A 12,397-nucleotide genomic window follows, 5' to 3' on the forward strand; every position below is an offset into this window, starting at 1 on the left:
ACAGCCTCTTCTTACCTCTTCAGATACACTGCACGCACACACAAACACACACGCACAAACATATGTACACACACAGTGCACACACACACAAATAAATAAAATCTAAAATTAAGAAATGTAACAGGAATACTTTCATGAGGTACAGTTTTACCTCTGCTCTTTATTTCTTGTTGATGTGTTATGGAGTTAAGTCCTTATTGCAATTCCTTTCCTCGTGGAAGCACGCCAGGCTACAGAATAGAGAAGTTCTCAGAATTCCAGGATGTTAGGAATCATCTCTAAATGCGAACACAGTAGGGAGATTGTAATTAGAACAAGTAAAATGGTTTATAACACTCATCTCATCTCAAACCTCCATTACTTTAGTGACTCCTACCCAAGTCCCTTACCTGCTAGGTGCTCTCTCAGCTTAACTTCGGGGATTTCTGGTTTCTCTCCACCTTTGCCTTGGTTGTGACCCTCCTTTGGTCTCTCTCCTTCACAGAGCCTGGTGTGTGCACAGTATTCGGAGATCCTCACTACAACACTTTTGACGGACGAACATTTAACTTCCAGGGAACGTGTCAGTATGTTCTGACAAAAGACTGCTCCTCCCCTGCCTCACCCTTTCAGGTGCTGGTGAAGAATGATGCCCGGAGGACCCGCTCCTTCTCCTGGACCAAATCTGTGGAGTTGGTGCTGGGTGAGAGCACGGTCAGCCTGCAGCAGCACCTCACGGTGCGCTGGAATGGCTCTCGCATTGCGCTGCCCTGCCACACGCCCCACTTCCACATTGACCTGGACGGCTACCTTTTGAAAGTGACTACCAGGGCAGGTAGGGCTTCTTTTGTGACCTCCCTTTGACCTTTATTCTCCTTACCAGTGCAACAGCAGCACCTTCCTGGAATGTGCCTCCTCTCTGCACAGGTGAAGTGGCCTTGTCTGCTGTTCATCTAGGAGAGAGGCACACTCTGAAGAGGCTATGGACTAACAAAGGACATTTGTACCATGCAGAGCCTTGCTTCTGGACACCAGCCACACTAGTTTTCCATTTTTTTTTTTGGATATCCAGAACCTTTCCATTCTCATTCTAAAAATAACAGTAGTACCCTCCGAGTAACCTCTGTCCAGCTTTGTTGCTATTTTAGGGCACAAATGTCCAGCTTGGAACTGTCGAGTGTCTCTTAGATCAGCCAGCCATGTGCAGTTTCACATCTGGGAGAAGGAGGGTTTCCTTAGTAGTAAGTGTTCAAACGGGGTGGGAGGATCCTCAGAAGTAAACAGCTTTGGACCCGTTGGCTGTTCAAAAGAGAGAGGGAAGCTGGCCGGATGGCACAGGCCTGCTACGAAGGCAAGAGAGTAATGAGGTCAAGAGAAACAGTAAACAGAGAGATAGAGACACGGTCTTATGTTGGAGTGCTTACCTAGCCTATGTGAGGCCCTACGTTCAGTTCCTGGCACCTTTGAAACCTAAAAGCACAACAAAAGGCTTATATCAGTTCTTCTGGGGAATGCCTGATTTCCTTTGGCCATTCACTGGGAAGAGTTCAGCAACCTTGTGTAGGCATAGAGTAGGCATAGAGTAGGGGGACAGGAGCCACGTGTGACCTTGTGTGGGCATGCAGACAGACTATGGGGTCAGGAGCCACATGTGACCTTGTGTGGGCATGCAGACAGACTATGGGGACAGGAGCCACGTGTGACCTTGTGTGGGCATGTAGATAGACTACGGGGACAGGAGTCACATGTGATTAGCAGTGTGATTACTCTAACACTGGTGGAAGATGTTCTTCTAGCTGAGAGCCAAGGACATTATTTCTGCTCTAGGACACTTGCGAGGCTGACTTTGAGAGCGTATCCTCCAGCTGGAAGTACAGAAATGGTCTCTGAGGCCATGTCTCACACTAGCCTCCGGCCTACTGTGCTGCGCATGTCTACTACAAGATCAAGCTGTTCTCAGATGCCAGTAGTCTACACGGACAAATCCTGGTGTGTTAGTTATTATCTCAGAGGAACGTTTCAGAAGCAGAGTCTACGAGTTCTTTATCTTTCTCAGAGAATCAGTTCAGTTCACTTGCACTAATATCCGTGTGGTTCCTGGCACTCACCTTTGGCTAATGCACCACAGTCGCTGGATATTACACTGTAAGTTCCCCTGGTAAACTCTAGTTCGTTGAGCACAGTCCTTAAAAGAATCAGTGCATTTTTTCACTGTCTTTTTGATGAGAATTTAATAACTTAAATGCATTGATTGAGTTTAGTTTATTCAATGGTTTTAGTTTTCCCCTGTTGCTTCAGAACCTTTGGCAATTGTTACAATTCAAGCCAAATAAGTATTTTGATAAATTGATTTAAGCCTATAGCATGGCACCTCAACTACGCAGGGCCAGAGGCCAGGGTGGGGCCTGGGAGGTTTAAGCTAGAGGCATCATTTCAGTGAGACGGCACGAAGGGTTAATGTATAGGGACATTCAGCAAAGAAGATTTCCCGTCACCTCTCAGGTGCAAAGTCCCGTACTCACTCAACCAGGATGCTTAGGCCCTACTCCGAAAATTCAGACAATTGTCCTTTTATCCAAATGACACATGACACAGCACCTTAAAACCGAGATTCCAGCTCTTTTCTGTAAAGGAACCACCATCCCCAGTCTCCCTGTAAAGTGTGTCCAAAATGGGTTGTTATTACACAGAAGTAATTAAAAGCATCCTGCCTATCTGTTTGCGAGCCAGCAAGACACAATGGATCGTACTGATATGGAAATTATTAGTCAGCCACGGCCCAGCTCTCAAGGAAGCCCTGGAAGATTACTAACAGCCTAGGAGGTTCAACACTGTTCCGTGTACAGCTGGCAAAACGCTATGGAATAAGTATGTTCTTTGTACGATTCCATGTTGTAAAAATGAGCAAAGAGACGGGGCTGCTAAAAAAAAAAAGATAGCTCATAAATACCATAATCAGATTAGTGAATTTTATTACTCAGGACCTTGAGCTCAATCTTACAATTTCTTTTCTTTTTCCATCTCTCTTTCCACGGTGCAAGTAATTTGTTTGGCACCCCTAACCTCGGCTGGACAGTTCTCTGTGGTACACGCATCCCACAAGTTTGCTTCCTAGAGAAGCTGTCTGGTCCCCTGAGCGCTGGACTTATTTTGCACTTTGCATGAAATGACTGGCTTGCCAGACAATGGTCTTTCCACTCTGGTCTAGCCCTCTCGGTTTGAAATTTCCCTTAGAGGTAGTTTCATTTTTATCACCTATTGATTGTCTATTTCAAACAACAGTCGTGGCATGTCCTTTGAGAGTTTGTCTTTCCTGTTTTCTTTTGTGAGTTAGAGAGATCAAAGGATCTTCAAAACAGTGGCTTACCCTAGGAGCATCTTAGCACCACACTCCCTCGCCAACCACCCTGTCCTTAGTTCTTAGCCAATATTCTAAATGGGGACTTTCTCTCTGCTCTCAGTTGGCCTCATTGGCTCTGCCTGAAGGTTCATACACAAGGAACATGCTTTTAATTAGGTTTTTGTGCAGATGTACATTTGTTGAACTCAGAATGTATCTTGGGCAGGCACATGGGTCACGGTGTATAGTAGCAGTCAAGGGTAATTTGTAAGAGCCCGTTCGCTCCTTCTATCATGTGGGTCTCACTCTGGGACCCTGGAACTCAAAGTCTTCTCCATTCAGACCCCTGAAAGATGGGATTACAAGTGTGCCCCTCCACACCCTGTCCCATCAGAGCCTTCTAACATGCTCATGGATGCTGTAGGCACCCGAAGCAGTGGGAGATAGCTATCATGTGGAATGTGAACCTAAATTATTAGGGCACAGAATCGCTGTCTTCAGTAGCACACAGGACTGATGGGATACATCATAGCAAAGGCACTAACATTTAACAGAACACCTTTCTGTTTAAAATTGTCCCAGCCACCGCGACTTTGTCTTTCTCTTACTAAAAGTAACAGAAAAAAATCGTTTAGTTCTATTTGTCAATATGGAATATATCCAGGCTTTACATCTTGCAAAAGCATCGATAACCAGAAGCAAAACAATACCAAAAGCAGATTGGGGAAATACTCCTTGGTGAGAAAGGGAAACTCGAAGGCCCTTCCTAAAGTGGAATGCGGCTGGTGCTCATGGGCCCAGACGTGGCGTGTGCTTTAGCTGTAGCGCGCTGACAGCTAGCTAGCTATTCCTGCTCAATTTCTCATGCAGGGAAACTCATCCCAGCTGCAGAAAAGACCTTCTTTCGCCTCTTAAGCCCTTCCATGATGTTTTCCGCTTGAGATATCCATTGCAGGGACCATCTAGAAGAGCCATTCCTTCCATAACAACCGGACCCATCATAACTCTACCTCCTAAGGCTTCTGCTCTCATAAGAGGCAAACAAAGCGGCACAAACACAGATATGAATGACGACATAAAATTCACAAAGACATCGGTAGTAGAAAATCCATTTCCCTCCAGTATGAAGCCTGGCACGCGTCAGGGAAGGTCTCAATGTGCTTGTGACAAAGAAGGGTGGGCAGTTTGGGGACCATGTTTTATGAATGAGATGTCAAGAAATTTGAATAGAATTTACTGAGAGCAGAGTGGGTCTGCGTGTCGCCAGGCATGTGCAGACTCCAGGCCCCGCCCAGAGAGCACACCGCGATAGCTTATTCTCCACCACTGAGTTTGCAGGACTAAGCTGCCCAAAGGTTCAGAGTGATTTTACCATTGTCAGTGATGACATTGGACCCCCCCTCGGGTATAAATTCTTCACTGTTTGTGGTACTTGGAAGAAGAGTGTTTGCCTGCTGTCTAAGAAGGAGATTTGTAGTTTGGAAAATTTTGCAAAGTGGAAAATCTTTGGAATTGTACTCTAACAGTTGGACTTGGTATGGAACTGATTTTCTCCCCTTGTTTCTCTTGCTGCGTAACTGCCTGGGTACAGGCTTGGGAGGTCAGGTTTCTTCTGCACCTTGGAGAACATATGACAAGTCATTTGATAGTGGGTTTGCCTTCTTTCAAAAAACAGTTATTTCAGTGTCTTAACCAGCATGAAACAGAATTTAGTTGACTTTACAGATTTAATGCATCAACCTCACAGGGGTGATCCCTTTATGTACTGAGTCTATACTATGAGCCAAGCAGTCCGCTAGATGGTGATGTATACAGAAATGGACATGGTGTTATATGAAAGCTCTCAAAGTTGACACCATGTGTCATACAAGACCTCATGCAAGGCATGGTATGGGTATCCCAGCCCTGTGCCCCTTCTCTCCTTACTTGGTGCCAACATTGTTCCAGATTTCTTCCAGAACACTTTTCCTATGGCTTCCTTTTATCCTTTCTTTTCCAAGCTATTAAATTGCTTCTTTGAACTTATCCTCTTCTTTCAACCAAACAACAACAAAAACAAACAAACAAAAAAACCCATTTTAATCATTTGCCTTGGATTTAGAGTACTCTGTTCCTTCTATTTAGTACAGAGTGGTTTCCTTATGTGATTTTCCTGTTTATTTCTTGAGAATCCCAGTTTTGGGCCACTGGTTAATTTTACCAATAGCTCACCATAAAGTAACTATCTCATGGTAACTATGTGGCTTTCTCATAGGACAGCCATTTGGCTAGCCCTTTTCCCCTTTGTAGACATTGTCAAACCAAAGTACTTCTAGCTTCAATCTGTCCTCTGTATGTCTTACTCATGTCCTCTTAGTTACTCCAATATCTTAGGGAAATTTTATATCCCATCAAGGTCAATTCTCTTTCACTCTACCCACCCAAGTAGCTTCTATCCTTTCTTTTCTTTTTCTTCCTTCCTTTTTCCTTCCTTCCTTCCTTCCTTCCTTCCTTCCTTCCTTCCTTCCTTCCTTCCTTCCCTTTTCCTTCCTTTTCTCAGACCCATCCTCATCTCATCTCCGAACTCTGAGTATTTGCTCATCTGCCTAACTCAGGAATGAAGACAATGGATTTTAGGCCGAAAAACTCTTTTCTTCTTTCCAGGTGCTCAGAACAGGGAAAATGAAAGATTACCTTTATTAGGATCCCCAAAGCCCATGAATGGGAGAAACGGGAGGGAACAGAGATTGCTCTGTTTAGAAGGTCTCTGAGGATGCTGCTCTTAACACACAGTGACAAGAATGAAGATGTCCAGGGCAGACGTCCACATAAACATGTTATAGAGGCTTCTGAAATTCACACCACTGTGGTTCTTAGTCAGTCACCTTGGAGCTTAGGCCCTGACAGAAATTAGTCAGGTAAAATGGATCAATGTGTGTATAGAACAGAAAACTACAAAAAATTAGTCACTTTCTTTAGGTTGAACATTCAAAGGCTTTTCACATAGAATTTGCCTTTCTCTTGAGGGCAGTAGCTTCACATTCAACATCAGAATGGATCTGAGGGGGTCTCTCTTTCCCAACTGTCTATTCAGACTTATCTGTGTTATGCCTGACTCTCCACATATGATAAAACTTCACTAGTTAGTGTATTATTAATTAGTGATGTTCCTCAAAACCTAGCCTAGCATTTCTGGTAAAAGTTCCAGGTTTCTATACAAATTTTCCAACACTTTACTCAGTTCATCTAAACAAGAGTGCCCTCTTTCCCCCAGAGCAAAGACTGGTTTTGTTTGTTTGCTTGTTGTTTTTTATTTCTTGCTTGTTTGTTTCGGTAAGAAAGAAGCACTGGGGTGATAGTAGATAGACAAGAGGAAATTTGCCCACATCTGGGAGTTTCCAGTATCTCTTCAGAGGCTGAAGCCTATGTTCATTCTAGGAATGGAGACATAAAAGTAAACAGGCTTCCACCATTCACCTCCAGGAAATGTCTATCAGCAGTGGTCTGTGTCTCAGGAGTCACTGCCCATGACAAGGAGTGAATGCTTTCGTGGATCCGAGTGTTGTCTTCTGGATTATATATGTTGTCATAGATTATATACGTAGTTTTAAAAATTCTCATTATAGCAAGCAGTTTAGAAAATTTCCCTTGATATTTAAAGAAATAATTATGTAGCAGAATATTTGGATAAGGAGATGGAAAAATCACATTACGGTATAATGCTTATTTCTCCATATTTTGGGGTTATAGTCATTATTACATAAGCAAAGACACAATTTGGACAAACCCAACTATTTTCAGAAAAATTAAAAGTAATAAACACTAGAATACTGTGGTGAAATTAGTTATCTATGGAGGTCAGAGTCTGACTACAGAAGATAACACAAAAGGAAACATCATATAGTTGATAAGTTCTAAACTGTCCACATCAAGGGATTTATTTTTTGTAGGATTGAAGATTGGTGGCGAGATTGAAAGTCAGTTAAGAGTTTAGGCAGTGGCTAGGGTTGGTCATTGACAGGTGATGGCCAATGCTGTATAAAGATGCAAACAATTGGGGGTTATTTTTTTTTTTTTTTTTTTTTTTGGTTCTTTTTTTTTTCGGAGCTGGGGACCCGAACCCAGGGCCTTGCGCTTCCTAGGCAAGCGCTCTACCACTGAGCTAAATCCCCAACCCCACAATTGGGGGTTATTGCAGTGTTCTAGAGTGAGTGATCCTCTTGTCCTCTTCTAGGTTTGGAGATATCGTGGGATGGAGACAGTTTTGTGGAGGTCATGGCTGCCCCTCATCTCAAGGGCAAGCTCTGTGGTCTTTGTGGCAACTACAATGGTCATAAACGCGATGACTTGATTGGTGGAGATGGAAACTTCAAGTTTGACGTGGATGACTTTGCTGAATCATGGAGGGTGGAATCCAATGAATTCTGCAACAGACCACAGAGAAAACCAGTGCCTGAGCTATGTCAGGGCACAGTGAAGGTGAAGCTTCGAGCCCATCGAGAGTGCCAGAAACTCAAGTCCTGGGAGTTCCAGACCTGCCACTCAACAGTGGACTACACCACTTTCTACCGGTAAGTGCAGTGTGCTGACAGATAGGTTTGGATTATAGATTGACAGCATGCTTGACCTTGGAACCAAATGTATCAAATCTTTTTGTATGCCAAGTAAGGCCTTCAACTGTAGGGTAATCACCTCTACTTCTTTCTGCTAAGCAATTCCTCTTGTCTGAAATTGGTAAATTTCATAAAGTATTCCAGGTGTGTCTTCTCTAGTCAATGCTGTTTGTGTCTACAGATGTTATAAGAAGCTGTTTCTAAGCTGTAGGTATGTTTTGGTAGTTAGCCTGAATGCAAGCCTGTTGAGTATAGGCATGGACTGAATCTCAGCTCGGATCATCCTGGCCTCTGTTTTGTGGCTAAGTGAGCTCAGTTATCCCAAGCCTGAGAAACAATTCACATGTGCTTCGTGGTCTAGTTCAGATCCAGTCTGCACATGGGAAAATACAGAGCTGGATGATGATCGACTATGGCACTACATGTCCAGAGTCAGAGGACAGTAGAAGACGGGCTCGAGGAGGGAGGAGGGAAGCATGGCATTAAGATGGAGACTTTTGTCCTTTCTACCCTGTTACCTCCAGTTAACACCCAGCAGCTCCTGCAGAGGGGTTTGCTTTTGACTTCCTTGCAACAGGATCGCTCCGGAAGTTGATGAGTTGGCCTGCTGCACTCCTGGTTCCTACACAATTCCAGGAGTTCAAGAGTCATGACTGCCTATAACGCTAACCACCATGGGCGTGTGAGGAAACATGAGAGGAATGCAGCTCAGAAGGCCTTGTTTAAGTGATTTGCCCATGGCTCTTAAAACTAGGAAACTCCTGTGGTCTGCAACCGCAGAGAGGTTATTTTTACTCTTTAATTGCCACCACTTTATTTCCCTTAGCTCTCATTAAATGTGATCTTTTTATTTTAATTTGATCTTTGGACATAAAAGATAAATTTCTATAAAGGCAACCCAAAGTGGGATGGAAAAAGACTGTCCCTGTCATCACACATCCCCAAGCATGGCTGTATCTGCCAAGCCGTTTGGCTCTAGTCATACGCTCGACTCTTTCAGCCATTTTCCTGTTATAATTTGAATCCTTTGGCTTCCCTTATTTTTCCCCTTTGTTCCATCCCTTCCCTACTGAGTCCTAGTTGGAGATCATGGATGAGTTAACCATCTGGATGACCCATATTTTATTTGGAATCTTAAAGAGGGGGGTCAGGGGGGCTTGGGAGAGCAAAGCAATTAAGAATATTAGCATTGTGGACTCCCAGCTTTCAGGACCATGAGGCCGTTCAACCTTCCTGTGCAAGCCTTGCTTCATCTATGTGTGAATTTGAGACAACAGGAATTGCTCTTCTTATTTAATACGATTTTGAACCAAAAAGCTAGAGGTGCTGGAGCTGTTGGCTACCACCATTTTGTTTCTGTCAGTTAGAAGACAAACGGAAAGAGCCTCCTTTGGAAGCTCTCCCACTCTAGATGAAGGCTCGGACTGGACTCCTTTCTCTCCTGTAAATAGGATGGAGAGGCTGTACCTTTCCAGGCCTCATCTGCCTATCTTTTCAAAAGATTTCACTGAAAACAATAACTGGACAGTAGGGCTATGGAGATTGGTCTTCTACCAAATTCCCATGTCTTTTGCCTCTGGTGAATTAATTAGTGTTAAGCTCCTCTGAGGTCAGCAGAATAGTGTGGCTCTGGCAGATATCCCAAGAAACCAATTCAATGCATAGAACCAGAAAGAGTTGACTTGTTCAGTGGCCAGGTGGTTATCCTCTTCTGTCCTTTAAGAGCTCTGCAGCAGCTACAGCAATATGGCAGAGGGTGTTTTTATCAGAGGCTAGATGTGGCCAGCCTGGGCAAGTTCATGCATGCTCTTGAGTTCTTTGTACGGGCAGACTAAGGCAGGATGTAGTAGGGAATTGGGCTTATGTTCTGTCTGTTGCTGGCATGGTCTGGTGTGGGATGGCCTTGGGTCTTCTTCTCTTCCCCAGAAATGACAGGACCAGAGATCTAGAGAACCGTGCCAGCCACATAAACCTACTTGACACCCTGACCCCACAGCAGAAGGATGTGTCCTCCCTCATATTGAAGTGGAAGGGACAATATTGGGTATGTCCTGGGCTTTCCTCCTTTCGTAGAAGGAAAGAAATGGAGTCCCATGCAGAGAGACAATTGCTCTGTGGTGCTCTAGACAGGCCTAACTGCAGGGTTCTGGATAGACCTCCTAAAGCAGGGGACTGAGGATGATCTACTTACATGGTGGAAAGAAGCTGGACCAGTCACTTTCCGGCTGGCAACCTCCATGAAGCCAATGGAGCTCCACATGCTCCGTGTAGCATTGGTTAAATCTTTGTTTTGAGGAATGAAGGCACTGGACAGGGTGATGCTGGCACAGGGCAGATGGACTGCTCAAACCCACTGTGTGTCCTTACCCTATGTCCTTGATGTTTGTTGGGGACATTCCTGAGTTCAGTTCTCTAACTGCTGGTAGCTCCTGAATCCATCACTGAGACCCGATTTTTTAGGTTCTTACTGACAAAACCTTGAACTATTTGAAAATGAACAGTTTCTCTTTCACAACACTGAAAGTGCTAATCAAGACTGCTTGGCCATTTTTGTGCCATGACTTCTGTTGTAGAGGAGAGGCAAAAACGGCAATCACATGGCCCACCATACCTACCAAGTGTTTCTTAGTGTATTTGAAAGCACAAGATGGAATTTCTGAAGTCAACCTGATATGTTGTTAGAATTATGGCCTTGATATATTTATTAAGAGTTCTTATTGGACAAGGAGTTCTTGCCTTGATATAGGAACTCACCACTAGCAGAAATAGTGTTGGAATTTTATTTTGTTTATTTTTTTTCATCTGTCAAAAATGTATCTTTCTGTTGCTAATGAAGAGGAGAGTTTTTCTCTTTTTTATACATGCACACACACACACACACACACACACACACACACACACACACACACACTCCTATGCGTTTGTGACAAAGCGAAGCATATTTCTTATAGTGTTTTCTTTTCCTGGTATTCTTAAGTTCATGGAACTTTGCACAAAGCAAATTCCTATGTGTGATAATTTTTTCTATAAAGACAAAATATTTGATTTCTCTGAATTACTTATCTTTGAAAAGTCTGGGATTCGTGAGCTCTTTTATTTTGGCCTATTACCTAATTCAGTATCTTTGCTAATAAACTGTCTATTGCCTAAACATTCGAAAATTACTACTTTATAGAGGAATAAGAGATAAACGCATATTAGTCAATGCTTAATTTTTTTCCTTTGGGAAACATTTAAGATTATGCTGTTTCATTTGTATTCAAATATCAGTTTGATCCTTGGGCTAAACTGATACCAAATTTTGAGATATGCTCAAATCCTTTGTAATTACAATAAATTTCTTTGAATAGAAAATTAAATATCTCTGGGCACAAAACGATTAGTACCAGATTATATAAAACACTGAGTGTTTTGACATGGTGTCTTAAGACTTAAGTTTCTTTCTTTTTTTTTATTATATAAAGGAATTTTATTCTATTTATTTATTTATTTATTTATTTATTTTTTAACTTGAGTATTTCTTATTTACGTTTCGAGTGTTATTCCCTTTCCCGGTTTACGGGCAAACATCCCCCTAATCCCTCCCCCTCCCCTTCTTTATGGGTGTTCCCCTCCCCATCCTCCCCCCATTGCCGCCCTCCCCCCAACAATCACATTCAGTCTTAGCAGGACCCAGGGCTTCCCCTTCCACTGGTGCTCTTACTAGGCTATTCATTGCTACCTATGAGGTCAGAGTCCAGGGTCAGTCCATGTATAGTCTTTAGGTAGTGGCTTAGTCCCTGGAAGCTCTGGTTGCTTGGCATTGTTGTTCATATGAGAAGACTTAAGTTTCTTACTTGCATTTTCCTTAAATAGTCACACGGCAGTAACATTTTACATCATTTATTTACTGGTGTGTTTTGAAATATCCTTGGAGTCTGAAGGGATTGTAGAGTGCAGAGATTGACAACAGGTCTGTCTGCATTGTATCCAGATTCACACATTGTCCTCTCTGAGAAAAATGGTGAGGCAGCTCATACCTTGTCCCTTCTCACATCTCCCTCAGCCTCACGCTGCTTCTCCTTGTGCCCCAGATGCCCACTGAGAAGCCCAAGAGCAGTAGGTACTTCTGTCACCCACAGTGACTCAGCCCGTGTCAACTCCTCTCCCCACCACCACTGAGTTTCCCAAACAGACCCAGCCCAAGTAGTCTGGGGGGCAGAGGTCAGAATACAAGTTGGCACACAGTATGGGCAAGTATTGGAAAAGACAACACCCACTGTGTGCTGGACTTTGAAGTGACAGCAGGATCACATTCCAATGTAGAGAAGTCAAGATGTGAACGTGAAGTACTGTGAAGTCCAGATATTTAGAGGCCACAGCATCCTTGTATGCTCCTTATTGGGGGATGGTTCCCAATGCACAATCCTTTAAAATTATTATAATTTAAAGATATTTTTATATATTTTGAACCCTCCCCAAATTCTTCCCACATCTTCCTCACCTC

At 43.3% G+C, this 12,397-nt stretch overlaps 1 protein-coding gene across 1 annotated transcript in view; it reads left to right on the forward strand.

Moving 5' to 3' along the window:
• Positions 1-12,397, forward strand: part of Bmper (BMP binding endothelial regulator) — a 245,062-nt gene that overhangs the window by 163,208 nt on the left and 69,457 nt on the right. The window contains exons 12-13 of the mRNA XM_032909288.1: positions 485-814; positions 7,533-7,869. Of these exons, the coding sequence (XP_032765179.1) occupies positions 485-814; positions 7,533-7,869 (667 nt within the window). The remainder of the gene's footprint in view (positions 1-484; positions 815-7,532; positions 7,870-12,397) is intronic.

The sequence above is a fragment of the Rattus rattus genome, chromosome 8, assembly GCF_011064425.1.
Source record: "Rattus rattus isolate New Zealand chromosome 8, Rrattus_CSIRO_v1, whole genome shotgun sequence".
Taxonomy (NCBI): domain Eukaryota; kingdom Metazoa; phylum Chordata; class Mammalia; order Rodentia; family Muridae; genus Rattus; species Rattus rattus.